The sequence below is a fragment of the Euprymna scolopes genome, chromosome 14, assembly GCF_053919585.1.
Source record: "Euprymna scolopes isolate OS-2025 chromosome 14, ASM5391958v1, whole genome shotgun sequence".
NCBI lineage: Eukaryota > Metazoa > Mollusca > Cephalopoda > Sepiida > Sepiolidae > Euprymna > Euprymna scolopes.
In genome coordinates this window covers 18850379-18868879 of record NC_136495.1, presented here as the reverse complement: position 1 = coordinate 18868879, position 18501 = coordinate 18850379, and the positions used below count along the sequence as shown (strand labels likewise).

At 32.1% G+C, this 18501-nt stretch overlaps 1 protein-coding gene across 8 annotated transcripts in view; it reads right to left on the bottom strand.

Annotated features, from left to right (window-relative positions):
- Positions 1-18501, bottom strand: part of LOC145292888 (DNA damage-regulated autophagy modulator protein 2-like) — a 541025-nt gene that overhangs the window by 110432 nt on the left and 412092 nt on the right. The window contains exon 1 of one of the 8 annotated variants that reach the window (XM_080139016.1): positions 14910-15090. The exons of 4 other annotated variants lie outside the window; for them this stretch is intronic. In XM_080139016.1, coding sequence (XP_079995142.1) covers positions 14910-14975 — 66 coding nt within the window. In that variant the 5' untranslated portion in view covers positions 14976-15090. Of the gene's footprint in view, positions 1-2418; positions 2472-13502; positions 13624-14528; positions 14793-14909; positions 15091-18501 lie in introns of those variants that run through there. 3 more of the 8 variants (XM_080139020.1, XM_080139023.1, XM_080139019.1) reach the window with 3 other exon arrangements.

Sequence of the window (18501 nt, the reverse complement as noted above, 5' to 3'; positions counted from 1 at the left end):
AACCGTTAAAATTTTTAATCCGTTAAACCGTCGCAACTTTGTGGCTCAAAATGACAGGTCATATTTTGAAAGGTCATAATTCTGACCAGAGACGCGAGTCAGAATTCATTTACGAAGTGCCTGATAAATGCGACCTCATTTCAATCTCGAAAATTTAAAAGATACAAGTATTTCATTAAAATTTATAGCTGCGCGCAATAAATGTGAAGGACTTTGTCGAGCACTTCTTAGAGTTCGACTCATGCGTTCGCACGCACTTTGTCAGTCTTTAAAGAGATACTTCTCACCCTTGATAGTGTGAGCTCTTTCGGTGGTATCAGGATTCAAGAGATAAACAAATTATTCAATGAAATTAAAATACAAGTTCAGAATTTAATCTAATTAAAAAAAAAAAAAAAAAAAAAAAAATGAATAAATAAAAAATACAAAAAAAAAATCTTTATAATGTACGTACCTATGACGGAATGAAGTCATATTTCAAAAATTATGTAAATTGATAAAGTACTGTTTTTATTTAACTAAGAAAATCAAATTTTACGAGTAAACAATAACGGACCGTTTCGCCATTTTGAAAAAAGAAAAAAAAAAAAGGAAAAAGAAAACATAACTCCACAATAATTAAAACTTACAAGATTAGCTTTGTAATGCTAACGTTCTCACATTAAGAAAATCGATTTTAAGTGATTTAAAAAAAAAAAAAAAAAAAAAAAAAAACTACTTGGTCGATTTACGATATTGTTATGGCTTTTTCATTCCGTGGCGGATATGCACATTAAAGATTTTTGTATTTTTGTTTTTTTAATTAGGTTGAATTCTGGATAAAAAAAAAAAAAAAAAAAAAAAAAAAAAAAAAAAAAAACGGCGGTAATGCACTTACTGATCCGCGCTATTTTTTAAATCGTATTTCCAAGTTTAATTAAAGTTTTCTTTTTATTATTCAATTGTAAGGTTAAAGTACAGAATAGGTACAAAATAGCCTCCCCATGTTAAGAATGGGTTTTAAAATAATAACGTAATTATTTCAGCACGGATCAATAAGTGCATGGAGTACAAAAAAAAAAAAAAAAAAAAAAAAAAAAACGTACTCAGGTCACAAAATTATTTGGCACAAGTGCACTTTAACTCGCCAGAAATATTCTTTTTGTTTTAATTTTTGGCACGAGAGTTATACTACCGAAAACGGAAGACAATCCAAAATTAATAATTTTTAACCAAACTTTTCTGGTAATTCAAAACAAGTTCAATAAAGCAACGAAGTATCACAAGAGAAAACATTAAATAACGAAACACTGAAATTTATTTGAAATTGTTAACATTTTAATATTTCAAAATTAGATTGCAAATTTATGAATAAAACGGAAGAAAAAATTATAAAGCACAAAATGACATTCAGTTAAAAATATTAGGAAATGGAATTTTCCTAGAATAACTCTTTCAAAAGTGAAATAAAACATTCAGCGTCGAATGATAAATTGTAGCTCTAGAAAAGATGACATGACTCCATTTCCGTTTGATGAAAACCGGTTTTCTTTTAGTTGCAGACCAACTACTAGTTGGCCAGTTGTGTGCAAATTCCAAGAACAATTGGAGCCTTCTATCATGTCTGAGAGTGACAATGTTCAACAAACGAGATCGGAGATGCGCCACTGAACAATTCATGCTCTTTACTGATCTAAGTTTTGACAACAGGACCGTTGCTAGCACTCAAAATGCAAATCCGGACTGTTCAACGCTTGAGGGCGTGCTTAAGGTGTTGAAAACAAAGTTTCCGGCTACGGTTATGGTCTTTGGTGTGGGTTTAAGTAAGAGCCACATCATGCCACCTCACATCTTCAAAGTCGGTTTGAAAGTCAACACCAAAGTGGACTTGGATGTAGTGAAGAGTGTGGTGATCCTCTGGTGCAATCAGGTGGCCGTTGGCAGACCTTAAGTGTGGCAACAGGACTCAGCGCCAGCCTGCAAGTCCAAAGAGATCCAGGCTTGACTTCAGAAGGAGTGCTACGACTTTGTACCCTTCTCTTACTGCCTTCTCCCTCCCCTGAACGCGCTGGACTACTTTGTTTGGTTATATGGCAAGAACATCACAAACAGGACTTCACAATATCAAAACAAGCCTGATTGCTGCCATCCGCAGAGTATTCACTGAGGTCTCACCGGCACTTGCGGAAAATGCATGCTCCCAGTTCCAGACTTGTATCGAGGTAGTAATGCTATGGGCGATACTAATACAATTACAAATTACTAAAGACAAATTCATAGCTGATTGAACGAAACTAAGCTTTGAATTAAATAAAGTGTTTCGTTCACAATTCTACATGGATTCCAGAGTTCAAAAGAATGCACCTGAAGGATACCGATCACATTTGCCGAAACGTCGTGAGAATAATAACCAAAATATAAACAATGTAGTTTACTTACTTCTTTGTACAAACTTTGCGTTTATCAATAACTTTACAAAGAGTACTGTTCACATTGAATGATGTCATAAAAATGCATTCTGCACACTGGATGACGTCATTCATTATAACCGACATTGGAAGTGATCATTAATAGGGCTATGACAACAGAATATTCTTTTTATTGGTTTGACTCAAGTATATATCGACAGTTGGACACGGTTAATCAACCGAGAACCACACCACTCTACATAAAAGCATATAAGATATCAATGGATACACACTCGAGAGTCAAAACAATGAAAATACGCTGTTGTCCTAGCCCTAATCGTGACGTTGAAAGCTTAGTTCTCCTCTACTGCAAGAACTTAGATGCCAGGGTCGAAAAGTGGGAGTGAGAAGTCAGCACTCCTGAAGAGGGGCACTCTGATCTGCAAAATGTGCCTGGGAAGCCCCTGTCAGCATTCCCCGGTAAGGGCGCCTCAGGCGACTAGCAATGAACTAACCCTTTCTCGAAGAGAGAAGGCAAGGCCTGGGAAGGTGGACCACCTACGACTGCATAGAACTAAACTCCCGTTGCAAAATCAACTGGGACCCCATCATAGGAATGGTCTAATCTCTTGACTTTGGTGGGGCCGAGGATAAAAATCCTTCGCCGATAAAAAGTAGTTGAAGAGAGAGAGGGGGGATAAAAATATATAAAAACCGAATAATTTTCAAAAAAATAAAAATACTAATATAATCAACAGGATTACCCAGCATTGTCGTATGGAGATATGTTATTTGCATTATTCATACTACTTCTAATTTTGCCGTACTGACCCAAAACGGCATTAATCCTAAGCGGGTTGAACCAGCTCCGTCCAAAGGAGCAAGTTCAGGAGTATAACATTATTCCCACATGAAGATGACGACGTTAGGTTTTCGCAACTCTTGCAGGGAGGTGTCAACGTCCTCTTACATGATCACCCATCTGGTATTGACCAGGCTCAACGTTGCTTAACTTTGGTGATTTAAGTAGAACCTGTGGATCCACTTGATTGTGTCGTATAATAAAATGTTCTCATCTTGAAGGTTATTCTCACGTTACGGTTGATGCTTGTTGAATTCGGGAATTTGCACAGAATTTTAAACGGAAACCGCTATTTAATCCATGAAGGTAGTATGCTCTCGTTCTGTCAGCCATGACCAATTAGAAATCCAAAGCAATTCGCAATTGTATTTTTACTATCACCCACATAAAGGATTAGCATTATTATTTTATTTTTTGTTGGTATGTTTTTATTTCTCTCTCTCTCTCTCTCTCTCTCTCTCTCTCTCTCTCTCTCTCTCATGGAAATCGCTTCACACAAAACATGAAGCCACTTAATGCAAGAAGTTAGAAATAAAATACTACTTCATGGTAAAAAAAATCCAAAACTAAACGTTATATTCCCCAAACAATTCTTCTCCGTGTTAGAAACATTGTTCATGAAACACGTGGATTAGTAGACAAAATACGGAAAACGAGTAAAACGGGCTAAAAGTAAACTCAATATTTACTTTCTACTCTTATTCGCCCAGGAATATCCTTACGGACCCAAATCTTATAAAACAATGCGAATTATTTATAAAATATGCTGGAGGTCACGTGAGTAACCGTAAGTGCAAGATCCGTTTGTTGTCAAAAACGAGCAACTTTTTTTAGAGGGTCAAAATTGATTGCAAGAAAACAGGAGGGGAATGAGAGTGAAGGATGAGGAAAAGGTGGCGGAAAGGCGGAGTGTATGTGTGTGTGTGTGTGGGGGGGGGTACTCCTTCAAAACCCACGTCAAAAATGACCCAATTATAGATTCTTGAGTCATTAAAATTATTGGTTTCATATTCATTGAACGAAATAAACACGAGCGGCCCTGGAGATGGGGTGGGTGGGGATAAAAATCAACCACTCATTCTACTATTAGTCACTACAACAGCGGTATTTTTAAAACGTGCTCCACTGCTCCACTAGGTGTATCAGAATTTTTGTAGGAACTTTTGACACCCCTAACACGAAACTGCGAATAAAATATAAAAATCTCGTAATTTCTGTTAAAAGTGGGTTGTTTATTTTCTTTATGGATTATACTTCCAAAATAAACTATTAAAGTTGTTTTAAAAGTAATAGAAATTTTTTTTTTTTTTAAAACAGTAATGAATTTTCCGAACTCAATATTTTTCAATTTTTAAACTTTAAAAATCTATCAAAATTTTTCTATTGATTCTATTTTTACGATATTTTCAGGGTCAATGTGAAATTTTATGTTCTTTCCAATAAACCGAATATAATATTTTAGATAAACGTTTTTTTTTTAAATTCACGCCCTCCCATTTTCAAGTGTCTATTAAAAAGTAAATAATTTACTCACCAAAAAATAAATAATTTACTCACAAATTGAAGAGAAAAGGTAAATAAATAATATATTCAAATTAAAAAAAAAAAAAAAAAAAACGTAGTGTTTTTTAGAATTTTACCTGTAAAGTTTGAAGTTTAAAATCTTTTTTTTTTAAACCATGTTATTTTTTTTTATGGAACTTTGGTCCTTGCTCCTTTAATTGAAAAAAAAAAAAAAAATAGGGCTTGAATTACATTTTTCGAGGAGTTATAAGCTTGGAAATATAGGGGGTCGAATAATTCACGCCTCCCATTTTGAAATGTCTATTAAAAAGTAAATAATTTATGTACCAAAGTCTTATATATCACAAATTGAAGAGAAAAGGTCAATAAATATTAAAATTTAAAACAAAAAAGTACTGTTTTTTTAAGAAATTTACCTGTAAAGTCCGAAGTTAAAAAAAAAAAAAAAAAAAAAAAAAAAAAATTTTTTTTTTTTTAAAAAAAAAAATGAAACCTTGGTCCTTGCTCCTTTAATTGAAAAAAAAAAATTAGGGCTTGAATTACATTTTTCGAGGAGTTATAAGCTTGGAAAGATGGGGTGGAATTATTCACTATTTTCACGAAATTTCTGACACGCCTACTGCTCCACCTCATCAAATCTATAAAATTCCTAAACGTTTCTGTATTTTAGCTTCCTTCAGTTTCCATTCACGAAAATTTACGGAACTTTTGAGAAAAGTTTCAGAAAATCTATTTAAAATTATTTATAAATCTTAATTTATCCGGAAACTGTTTTGGTTCTTATTAAGAACCCAACTTGATTAAAAAAAATCTTTGATGTAGGTATTCGTAACGGAACGAAAATGACATTCCAAAAAAGCACATAAATTAGTCAAGTATTTTTTTTACATTTTTTTTTTAACTAGGCAGATCAACTTTTATTGCGAGGTGCTATTTTTATCAGTCATTGTTTCTAAACAAGGGGACAGGCAACTCAATTCGAACTATCAAGCTCAAAATCAGCCTTGTAATGCATATAACTTACTTTTTAAAAAAAATATCATAAAAAACATGATTTTCTGCATAAAAATACTTTATCAATTTACGTGACATCTTCGTTCCGTGACGAATACGTACAGCACAGCATTAAATATTTGTTTGTTTTAATTTATTTATTTTAATTGTTCAGCCGTTGTTTTAATTTATTTCGAAATTTTAATTTATTTCGACTTTTTTAAAAGTGTCTGTCAAAAAAATTATTCAATTCAATAAATGTTCCGGTAATTAATGCTGTATTCTTTCGATTTTCTAAACTTTTACAAAAGTTTAATTTCATGATTGTGACCTCTTGTCCCCAAATTGAACACAGAAACTGAAAACTAAAGAAAGCTAAAATCTAGAAGTGTCCAAGAAACTTATGAAATGTTTATTTAAAATTTTGTTTTCACGTATTTTAAGTAACGAACTTTGCGATGCGATAGTGAGCCGACAAAGATATTAATGTGCACGTACGCTTCTTCGTTTCATGCGTGCAACAATACGTTTAAATATGACGTAATTGAACACGTGACTCAGTTTTGAATCGGGTTTAACGATCACCTGTTTCTTTTTAGTTCGGCTTTTTTTTTCTCCTCCCTTACCCTGCGTGAAAATCTAACCAATAGTTGTGGGTTGTCAAGTTTCTCGACTGCTGTTTAATTATTTCCTTTTTTTTTTTTTCACATTACTTCTTTGTTGTTCATTTCCTTATTCTTTTCTTTTCTGTTGCATGAGACCCCACCCCGCCTTCTCCTCCATCTCATCTGTAGCTATCATTGTTGTTATCACTAATGTATTGTCTTTTAAAAGCAGGCCTTCTCAATTGTAATTCGTGGACCATCTGAGAACTATTTTATAATCCTTAGACCCCCCCACACACACACACATAATTTTTTAGCCCTTCGTTGGAAAATTTTGTCAGATGGTCAATTAATTTTCTGCAATCACCGAATCAGTTTCCTTTCACGAATTCACAATAGTCCCAATGCTATTCCAGTGATTACATACATACATATATATATATATATATATATAGGATTTTTCCGTTGACTCCGACGTATGAGGTTCAGACAATTAAGTCGTCCAAAAATCCACACAGATGAATTGTTTATAGTGGTGAAGGTTTGTAAAGAACCACCCACACTTGTTGCAACTGCTAATCTCAGTCGGTGCAAGTAAATCTCACGGGCAGAGCAGACAGTAAAACTCGGCCATTACCAGATGGGTGACCATTTGGGAATACTAGGCGCTGTATGTATTGTGCCGGGACGTAGAAATTTCAAGGTTTATATATGAGGGCACGTTTAAAACCACTGGGAGAGATGCACCCTCAGTCTTCATTAAGACCTGCATCTAGGGAAATTTGGGAAGATTCGTCCATTTCTGCTAGACAGGAAAACTGGTCCATTATTGAATAAATATCGATTGAAAACATTTTATGACTGTTCTTGAAAGAGGTAGTTTTTAAAAAAGACTACAACCTTTAAAATATTTAAAAAAAAATATTTTTAATTGTTTTAACGGTTTTAGAAAAGATAAGATCGATTTTTCTAGGTGTCCATTTTCTACCTAGATGAATGGGTTTTTAGTATTTTAACTTATTTTAAAGGGTTTATTCAGTTCAAAATCTAGTAGTTTCGAGTGTTACATGAGAACAAGAAAAAAATGGCCGACATGAGAGGATCACATCAGCTTGGAAGTCTCGATAAATGTTTAGATAAATATATATTTTTTTAAGAATATAATTTAGAGAGGGTTTTTTTTTAAATATATCTTTCTAAAAAAATAACACAAAAGTAAAAAAAAAAAAAACTCTTTAATAATGGAAATATAGTTTTCGATAAAATTGATAAGTAATTTTATTTATTGATTACTTTTTTTTTCTTAATGATTTAATAATGTTGAAATAAAAATATAAAAATTAAAAATGACCCTACGGGAGATTTTCAACACTCCTCTTTTTATGTGCACCCCCCCCCCTTATGAACAAAATCTGGTAAGCGTTCAAGACCGTGACCAGAGTATAATTCGAGGAAATTTTCCATATAGGTATTAAAAATGTTTTTGTTTTTGTTAAATATTAATAAATAATTATTTCGAGTTAATATCCAGTTAGTATTACACATTTAAATTCAAGAAACACATTTCAAATATGTCACTTATTTTGGTGAATAAGCAAAATCACACAACATCAGGTCAAATTCGGTTGCCATCTTTTAATTTCGCTTATTCACATAATGTTGACACATTTCAAATGTGTTTTTTCTCGAGTTTACATGCGTAATACTAACTGGATTTTAAATCGAAATGATTCATCATTTAAACGCACAGATACTCGCTATTTTGATTCATATTTTTTTTCTTGCAGTTGAAAAGTTACTGGGATAAGTAATAGTTTGAGTTATCAAAACAGCTAATTGATGAAGACCACTATATCAACGAATCAAACGAGTTAGAACAAAGGAAGCAGGGAATAATTGATTTACATTTCAGCTGATGTCACCGCCGATCTTCTTCAGGTGTATCATCGACCGAAACGTTGTGAGAATAACACCAAAGATGAGAACAGTAGTCTGAATAAGCTAATACATCAATCCTTATCTAAAAAATTCAGAAACATTAAAAATTGTGTTAAAATGATCTTGTTTGGTTGTCATCGTCAATAGCACCTTCTTCAATGTTTAAAATCTTCAGCCTGACATTTTTAAGCAACATCCAGTGGAACAAATACATAGTGATGAGACGATTCAAATATTTTTCACGATTCCGATACAATTACCGATTCCATTTTTAATTACAGATTCTGATTCCCTTTAAATCTCTAAATACTGAACTCGAAAGTTGTTATCGTATTTTTAATTTTCGGATTAACAGAAGACAAAAAAAAAAAAAAAAATGTAATCCGTGGATATATTTTGACAAATGTAAAAATAAAATTGGACGATACTAGTATTTAAAAATCGATAAATATTTGTCATTTCATCAATTAGTTACAGCAAAGGAAAATTGCGTATCGTGAAATCAAACCAACAAACGACTAAGAGTAAAAAGGAAATCAAATGTACAAGAAAGAAATGTTATCGCAGCCAATAAAAGTTACATGTATATCTATCTGGCTCATTTTTTATGTTTTAAATGCATTTTTTTTTTCATCTCAAATATTCCCTAGTTATGAGTAATTAGCCAACAAGATGGCTGCCGATTTTTTTTTTTTTTTTTTTTTTTTTATCTCCACTCCCTGCCCCATTAGGTGACAGATTTGCTGGTTTGTCAGTGATGTAGGCCCACTTTCAGTGCGTTTGAATAAAGTTGATTTTTGGGGACCTGCATCATTTTTCGACTGGCAAACTGCTTATCTGCCGCATTTCCTAATGGGGAGGGGGAAGGCTTTTTTTTCTTTTTTTTTTTTTTTTTTTTTTGTACATTGTATACATTATCTATTCGTTTTTATGTACAATTTTTGTTTCCAACTCTCCACATTATGTATATATATTGTCCTTTCGGTTTAAATAGTTGATTCATAAAGCGAGTGTGATATTTTTATGAACGGCTAGTTAATTTAAATGATAAAATAGGTAATATTTATCCCCCCTTCCCCCATTTTTAGCCTTGTGTTGCATTTTATATTTATTTATGTATTGTAAACATTTATAAATAAATATTAAGTAGTTTTAAACACCTTTTTTTCATCGTAAATATTCTCTAGTTATGAGTAATTAGCTAACAAGATGGCTGCAAACATAAACGTAAAGGAACATAAAAACCGCGAATTTCAAAATTCGTTTTTCCAATAAAGAAAAATATCGGCGGCCATCTTGTTGGCTAACCATTCGTAAAAAAGGAATATTTGCGATAGAAAAAGAATATTTAAAATTACTTAACACACACACACGAAAAAAAAAAAAAAAAAAAAAAAAAAAAAGCCACGTAGGTAGAAAATAACTTATTGGCTATGAGGTACTTGTGCATATATTGAACCGCGCTATTTTTAAATTCAGGTTAAATGACAGTTTGGTACTAGTGCACTTACTGATCCGTGCTGAAATAACGTTATTATTAAAAAAAAATTCTTTAACCTTACAATTGAATAAAAAAACATGTCATAAAACTTTAATTAAACTTGAAAATACGATTTAAAAAATAGCGTGGATCAATAAGTGCACTAGCACCGAAAGTTTTACGGTATCGTTTTTTTTTTTTTTTTTATTGTTAGGTACAAGTAAGTACAGAATGGTTACAAAACACACTTCTCTCCGCATACTAAGAATGGCTTCCTAAATAACGTTATTATTTCAGTACGGTTCAATAACTGCATACGGTAACATTCATTTATTTATTGTATGTTTGATTTTGTTTTGTTTTTTTTCGTTTGCTAGCATAACTGCACAATCCCCGGAATTTTATTTTCAATACCCTCCCCCCAAAATAAATAAATACACAAGAATCGCTTTTGGCATCGGAAAACATGTATAATTTTTTTGAATTTCGATACCTCAAAAAGTTACTAATTTTCCAATTCCCGATTCCAAATAAGTCTCCCAACATTAGTACATAGTTTATCACAAAAGGTAAGCTCCCTCTACCAAGCTAGAAAACTTATCACAACAGCCAGTATTCTATATCTATAAAGCCACCGTTCAACCATACACGGAGTATTGTTGCCACATCTGGGTTCGTGCACCAACCACCAATCACTCCCTCTTGGACTGGGTACAAAAATCTAACTTAAGTCACGCACTGTCTACCAAGCTCCAGCCACTGTCGCATTGCCGTAAATTTTAAATAAATAAGCTTGTGAAAGATTTTTTATACACACTTTAATTTTATTTTGTTTGTTGATTACGTTTTTTTTTTTAATTTATTTTTATAATTAACAAGACTATTTCGTTTCTTTACTTATTTACGATCCGGTTTTTGAAAAAAAACAAAAAAACATTACTTCAACTTCGATTTGTATGAAGATGTCATTTTTGTGTGCGTGTGGTGCTTATGCAGAATACGAACAGGGCTATTTTTTTAATATCTTATTTCTAAAATTGTTAGGTGAAAGTACAGTGCAGTAGTTTAAAACACTCCCCTCAGTGTTACAAATGTCTAAATATAGTTAATATTTCCGCACAGTTCGTATTCTACAAACGTGTTTTTTTTCTCGCAATTATTTCAGCATATGTACAAATTTAAAGCGTTTCTTAAGATTACAAGCGTAATACTAAGTTGATTTTAATTCAAAATGGTTCCTGATTTAACAAAAACAAGATAAAACAATATCGCCTGTACACACTTTTTCATTGCAATATGTTCAGGCCACTAAACTGCGGTTTTACCTACTTTTTTTCATAGCGTTTCGGCCGATGTAATCACATATGATACAACAAGTAAAAATGTTAAGTAAAAATCAGTTCTAAGCGAGTCTTCCAGATGTTGAAGGTTCAATCTTCATTGGCGATACTAAGCATAACATTTAACAATTCTACCCGATCATAGCTGACGGAACGATAACAATCTACTCCTTAGTTTGAATAAAGGGGTTGTGGTGCAGAAAGATGTTGAAATTTCGTATCTATTCTAGACGATGAATCTGAGGAAGGTCCGAACGTTGTGAGAATGGCATCCACTATGAATATAGTTGCTTAAATAATTCACCCCCCCCCCCCGAAAAACAAAAACATTTTATTTTGGTACTTCCGCAGTTTATGGATTATGATTTTTTTTTTATATATAACATTTTTAAATTAAAAAAAAAAAAATACCATAAACATTGAATTTAAATTGTTAGGTGAAAATACAGAAAAGTTTTAAAACGCCCATGTTAAGAATTGGTTTCTAAATAAGGTTATTATTTCAGCACAGTTCGTAAACTGCACAGTGCAGTGCTGCTGCTGCTGCTGCTGCTGCAGTGCACAGGTACCTAAATCTTGAGCAACTCATCTTCATTGTTATTTCAAAAAATTCACGACACACCAACCCCTTTTGAGAATATTCAAGGTTGAAAACTATACATATTACTAGGACTGGGACAACAGAATATTCTTTTCATTGTTTTTACTCTCGAGTGTCCTAGCCCTACATATTATACACGGTTAATCAAACATAAGTTGCTAATTTAACCAAGAGTCAAATTCTCCAACAGGTTAATTCAAACTTTTAGACAATTTTTTGTACTTAAACAGAAAAGATGCTGTGCTGAGATAACGTTATTACCTAGAAACCCGTTCTTAAGAGGCGGATGGGAGGTGTTTTATAACTATTCTGTACTTTCATCTAACAATATAATAAAAGGATTGTGTAAAATTGAATTTAACTTGAAAATACTATAAAAAAGCACAATACTTTCTCTGCATATATACCCATTTTAAGTCTTTTTTGGGGGGGGGCATGCTGTAGTATGATTAACAACGGAGAAATAAAAAACACCTACAAATGACTTTTACCAAAACGCAATAATTCGTTATTTTTTTTTTTATCAGTCTGTATTAAGTTCTGAAAGCGTTTTATTTCAAAATATCTTCGGTGGTTATTTTTTTTTAGGGGTGGTCGCTAATTACAGGCTTATAACATGGTTTAAAAAAAAAAAAAAAAAAAAAAAAAAAAAGGCTTAAGATACCTCTAACCTCAAGTCTGAGGGAGGCTGCCAGTTGGATTAAGAGAAAGTTGTTTTTAATGATCTTTTAAATCAGAAATTAGAGACCTAAAGAAAATATGCCGCAACTTTTTATTGTTGAATTCGGCAAAACAAAAGTTAACAAAAAAAAAAAAAAGTTAAACCACTTTCAGAATATTAAAACCGTTTGGTAAAAGGTTATTTATTGGATATCCTCTACCCCTACTTTTACGCAGTTAACACATTTTTTGTTTTTACAAGCAGGTCGCTCGGCATTGTGCGGTTGAAAAAAATACGCTCAACTATGATATTTTATGCAGATCTCGTATCGGTGGACCTGTACAATACACATCCCTTACATATTTTTACTGGTGCTTATGCATTTTTGATAACGCGCTGTTTGTTTTTTGTTCAAGTTAAATTCAAGTTTCACGATATCCTTTTTTTCTATTAAATGGAAGCACAGAATAGTTACAAAACGCCCTCCCTGTGTTAAGAATGGCTTTCAAAATAACGATATTTCAGTTCCGTACCAAAAATGCACAAGTACCTTTTTTCCTTAAGTCTTTTTAAAGATTTTTTTTTTTTAGCTGATTATCGTTTGAATCTCTCTCTCTCTCTCTCTCTCTGTGTATACATATGCAATCGCTGCAACTTCCTTTCTCGAATTCACAATGGTCCTAATATTATTTCAGGAATCATATATAAGCAAAAAATTCAATATTCAAAGGTTTTTAGAAAGGGCTCAGTTTCTTATACAATGTTCTAGTAAATCGATCCCCCATACTGGAACCTATCGACATCTGAAGGGCAAACTGTCTTAAAAAAAAAAAAAAAAAAAAGGCCAAAGTGTGAACTCTTAACCCGTCTTTAAAGGGAAAAAAAAAAAAAAAAAAAAAATGTATATCCCCCCCCCCCCCACATATTTCCATACATTTCTTACAAGTTTGGGTGATGCAAAGAATAAGCGACTCGAAGTCAAACAGTGTCAGAAAAATAAATCGCATTATACTTCTTTTTTTTTTTGCATAAAATTATTTCATAGTTTTAAAATTGTTTTTTGTATTATAAAAATGGTCCAAATGCGCTAGAGTGTCAACTAAAGACTTACCTTTAAAATATTGATTTTAAGGGGTATTCGGTCTGTTTGGAACAAATATCACATTTAAAATTGTCGATGACAAGCAGTTTTTATGATTTAAAGACCTTTATCTAAAATGCATTCCCTATTGTTTTCACTAGTTGCTATGTTTTTGCGCGCGCATTCAATTTTTGAAAATATGACTTTGGTGCCATCAGCTAGAATAAGCCTCAAAACATTTAGTTCTCCAGCATTATTCGTTACCGCCAGAGCCAAGTCCATACGCATATAACACTTAAAATAACGCTGTTAACGATATAAATATATATTCGCGCATGCGTAGACGTTTAGTCGATTTACACATGACAAGCTCCAATTCTTTTCAATTTTGAACCCTTAGCAGATATTTTTATCGGCTAAAGATCAAACAGAATTTGGGTAAATTTTCAGATTAGGTCCACCTCCAGAATTTTCTTTTAAATTATGACTTTTAAAAGGTTTTTGACTATGCTGAAGACGAACATCGCCATGAAAGTTTGCAGAAATAAGTAGTTCTCGATATATAAAACGTTGTATTATGCATTGTATTCTTTGGCGGCCATCTTTTTTACACACGTGCGCGCGACATAAACAAATCTACTCATCTATGACTGACACTGCACACGCGTAAAAAAGATGGCCGCCAAAGAATACAATACATAATACAACTTTTTATATCTCGATAAGTACCTATTTCTGCAAAATTTCAATGCGATTTTCGTATTCAGCATAGTCGAAAACATAAAAGTTGTCATTTAAAAGAAAATTGTGGAAATGGACCTAATCTAAAAAATACCAGAATTTGTTTCACAAGTCCAAATCCCCTAACCAAGTTTCAAGTCTGTAGACCCAAAACTAATAGAGTATTTTGGTAGAGACTGTTTCGCACACGGACAGACAAAATCACACATTTGAATATTATATATATATATATATATATATATATATATATATATATATATATATTTGTTTTTTTAGTACACGCCTAAGCAGCTGAAAATGGGCGTTGTAACTGACCTTAGGTTTGGCTTCTTTGGGACTCATGAGACAATGGATAACCCCTGTAAGGGTACATGCATAGAGAGTATATAAAAAGGCGAAGGCTGTGCAATATCCAGCTGCACCTCTCCGAACCGGCGTTATAGCGTCTAGTGGTAACGAGAACTCCAGGATGTATGGAAAAAATATTTGATCCTATTTCGGGGTTTTCCTTCTTTCCGACTCGTTTCACAAGCAAGGTTTGAGAGTTGAGCCTACCAACTGACCAAGAGTTGCAATATTAAAGTTATTTTCAAGAAAAGGGAGTGACATTTTAAATAATTATTATAAATTCTTTTTCCGCCTTCAGAGTGGCACGTGCGTGTTTGTTTTGGTAGTTTTAAAAGAATGCGTACGTACCGTTTTTGGAGGGAGAGAGGGAGGATTATTTTTTACGCCTTTTTTTTCCAAATGATATGAAGTCATTTAAATAAGCACACACAAAGACAAGGAATCTTTCGTGGCTGAAAATTGTTGCTTATTAATTTCCCTACGTAAACCGGTCGATGTTCGTAAGAACACGTCGGAAAAAGAACTACCTTCCTTCCTCCGCAGAAAAAGGAGGGGATTTTTCCAGCGTTTATCGATTTTTATTTCGTTGGGCTGCAGGTTGTCCATATCTAAATAACATCTTTGCCCCCCCCCCCACACCTTTTATGAAAGGCAACTTATAAAATAAAACATAAAATAATTAAAGAGAAAGAATGTGCGTGTGAGTGTGTATAATATATATATATATATATATATTACACACATACACTCTACAATTATATAAATGCAATTTTGTATGTTCGTTCCTTATAGACTCCGAAACGGCTGAACAGTTGTTTTTTTTTAATTTACAGAACTTCAACTTCAGTGCATAAGTCAGGGAATGATCTTAGTTAAGTTTTGTCTCAGAATACCCCCTGATAATTGCCGATAATTGAAACCGTTATTTCAATTTATCATCAGTAAAGCCATTTTTTCAATGTCGTCGCTTAGCAACAATGATAGAACAACGGGCAGTGAAAATTCTACGGTGGGTAAGTTGGTAGCGGGGGGTTTTTTTGTTTGTTTTTTTTTTTTGCATGTTGTGGTCTGTAGGTTCAAACTCCGCACGTAAATTTCTTAATTTTTCTATTAACTGCAAATAATTTTTTAAGACTTGAAAATTTACGCGTTTTTTTTGGTTTTTTTTTGCGTGACGTGATCTGTAGGTTCAAATCCCGCACGTAATTTTCTTAATTTTTTCGTTAACTAAAGAGAAATTTATATAAAATAATTTTATAAAAGAAACAGTATGTTTTCTAGAGTGCAATGTAGAAAAACATAATTCGGATTGGGCGATTTCACAGATTTCGATGACAAAAATATAGGAGTGTGAAATATTCCTTGATCATCATTCAATCTTGGGCAACGTCGGGTCTCCTTGCTAGTATATATATATATATATATATATATATATATATATATATATATATATATAGCTTAGTTTATTATATACAAACATGTATAATTTATATAATTATAAAACTCAAATGCCCTTGTAACGAGTGATGTAATCTACTTTCCGGTTTATAACATCCGGTTGCGCATGCGCGCATAAACATTAACCCATAACAACGTAAACAAATAAAAACAAATCGCTTCTTTTGCAAATTTTCACCTGCGCACTGAAATATTAACGTTATTTCGAAATTATTATTTTACAAGGGAAGAGTGGGGGTGGTTTGCAACTATTCTTTATTACAACTATACTGTCGCTATTTTCTTACAACTAAACAACTTTAACCCGTTGACAAACATAAGAACAATTGCAGTAAAGCCAAGACTACTACTACTACTCTCTATCTGTCCGTTTTCCTTTTATTTTTTGTTTACATTTCTAGATACAAAATAGTTGTGAGAACGGTGAATTTGTTGACACATTTACTAATCTGTTTTAGTTTTATTTTATTGTATTTTAGTTTTTTTTTTTTTTTACTTCAGGTTTTATTAATTATTTTTTTTTTTAGATTTTAAGTTTCTATAACTTGGTTGAAGGATTCCAATATGGGTTTTTCATTCTTATATTTCTCATCCGTAGGTTCATGTGCGTTTTTGCTGCTAAATGACTTGTCAGCGTTCGATTCGTAGAAAAATCAGGTTTCATTTTTGAGCGATTATTCGGAAAAATAGGTAACTTTACATGAATAGGGAGGATTTTTTTTTCCATGTTTGAGTGATCCATCCGTGATTTTTCATTTTAATATAATTTCATAAAAATGTTTATGTGAAAAAAAAAAACAAAAAAAAACAAACTATTTTCTTTACGTCACAAGTGTCACGCTCATACATGAATCCCATAGCTAATATAACATACTGACCCAACGGGTCACGGGTAGTCTAGTAGTTTACTTAGATTTAATAAATTAGCTAATTATTACATAGAACATTTTGGTGGAAGATTCAATAATTAAAATTCTTATTACGAACAGTTGGGTTTAATGATTGATAAAAATTCAATATGGCATATTGGAAAAATATAAAGGTATCTGCAGCTTCTCTTCCAATTTTCGGATTTTTACCATGTCAAATCACATTTCAATTCCTTTTGACGGATTGATTGTTGCTATTTCTTCTGATGAGTTAAGGGTATAATAGACTCACTGATTTATATAATTAAGTGATTGATTTTTCACTACGAAACAGATACTGTCAAGAATTGTATAAGTCAACTGAATTAAGGGAATAAATTATAAGATGGTCAACATAAATTTTGGAATATAACTGTCATTTATTCTCTATATTACTCTGTAATCACATTGAGCTTCTTAAATAAGGATTGATATATAACAAAATATATTTCTACAGAAATTATATATATATATATATATACACACACAGATATATATATATATAGATATAAAATAAAATTAACTTTCTTGGGCTTACATTTTTGGATTTTACCGTCATTGGATACCTTACCTTTCACCTGACTATCCATTCACGTGAATTAACCTTTTTCTTCACCATATTCTTCTGCTTCACTTTTTGTTATCAAGTAAGATCTTTGACTTACTTGCAGTTTCATCAAATACTTTTGTATGCAAAATCCGATCCTGCATTTTGCTAATTCATACCCTCTGATGAGAAGGAAAGTATTTCTTCAAAACTCCGGATTAAGGACTATCCATTTATTAAGTGCTTCCTTTTCAGATTAAATATGTTTTTAACCGTTTTTCAAAGTGTTTTTTTTAACATGTTTTATTAACTATTTGCTCTTATATATATATATATATATATATATATATATATATATATATATATATATATATGAGAGAGAGATGTGACAGATAGAAAGAGTGATATGTTATCAAAGAGTAACTCTTATCAAGATAAAAGCTCAACGCTATTAAAAGGAACAATAAAAATTATAACTATTATCAGAAGGAAAACTTAAGGGGAAAATTAAGAAAAAAATCTCTTTAGGTCATATTTCGAATTAAAAGTCGATACAACATATAAAGTATATGTTTACCCTTATGTAATATTGACTTTTACTATCTTATCCTATTCCTTCATTCTCATTTCTAAATGTCATTAAGCCAGTTTTTTTTATATTTGCAGTTTGTATAATTCCATCTTTTCTCTTCTAATGAGAAGCATGTAGCTTCAAAATGCTATAGCCTAAAGAGGCCTTTTCTTAATTTTCACTTAACTTTTTATTATGGCTCTGATGATATAAAGTTACATATAACTTATTCCCCATCTTTCATTTAATAATATATAAGGAAAAAACGGGAAATTAAAACAAAAAATACGAAATTATGGTTTAAAACAGAAAATTATCTTAGCATAACACCCAAGATGGCGGACACGTGACAGCGTGGTGTTGGAATTTCTTTTCCCCAAAATATCATGTTTATCATGTAAAAAAAATCTACTTTTTGTTAAAATCAAATGGAAAAATCATCTGAAGAAGTTGGTG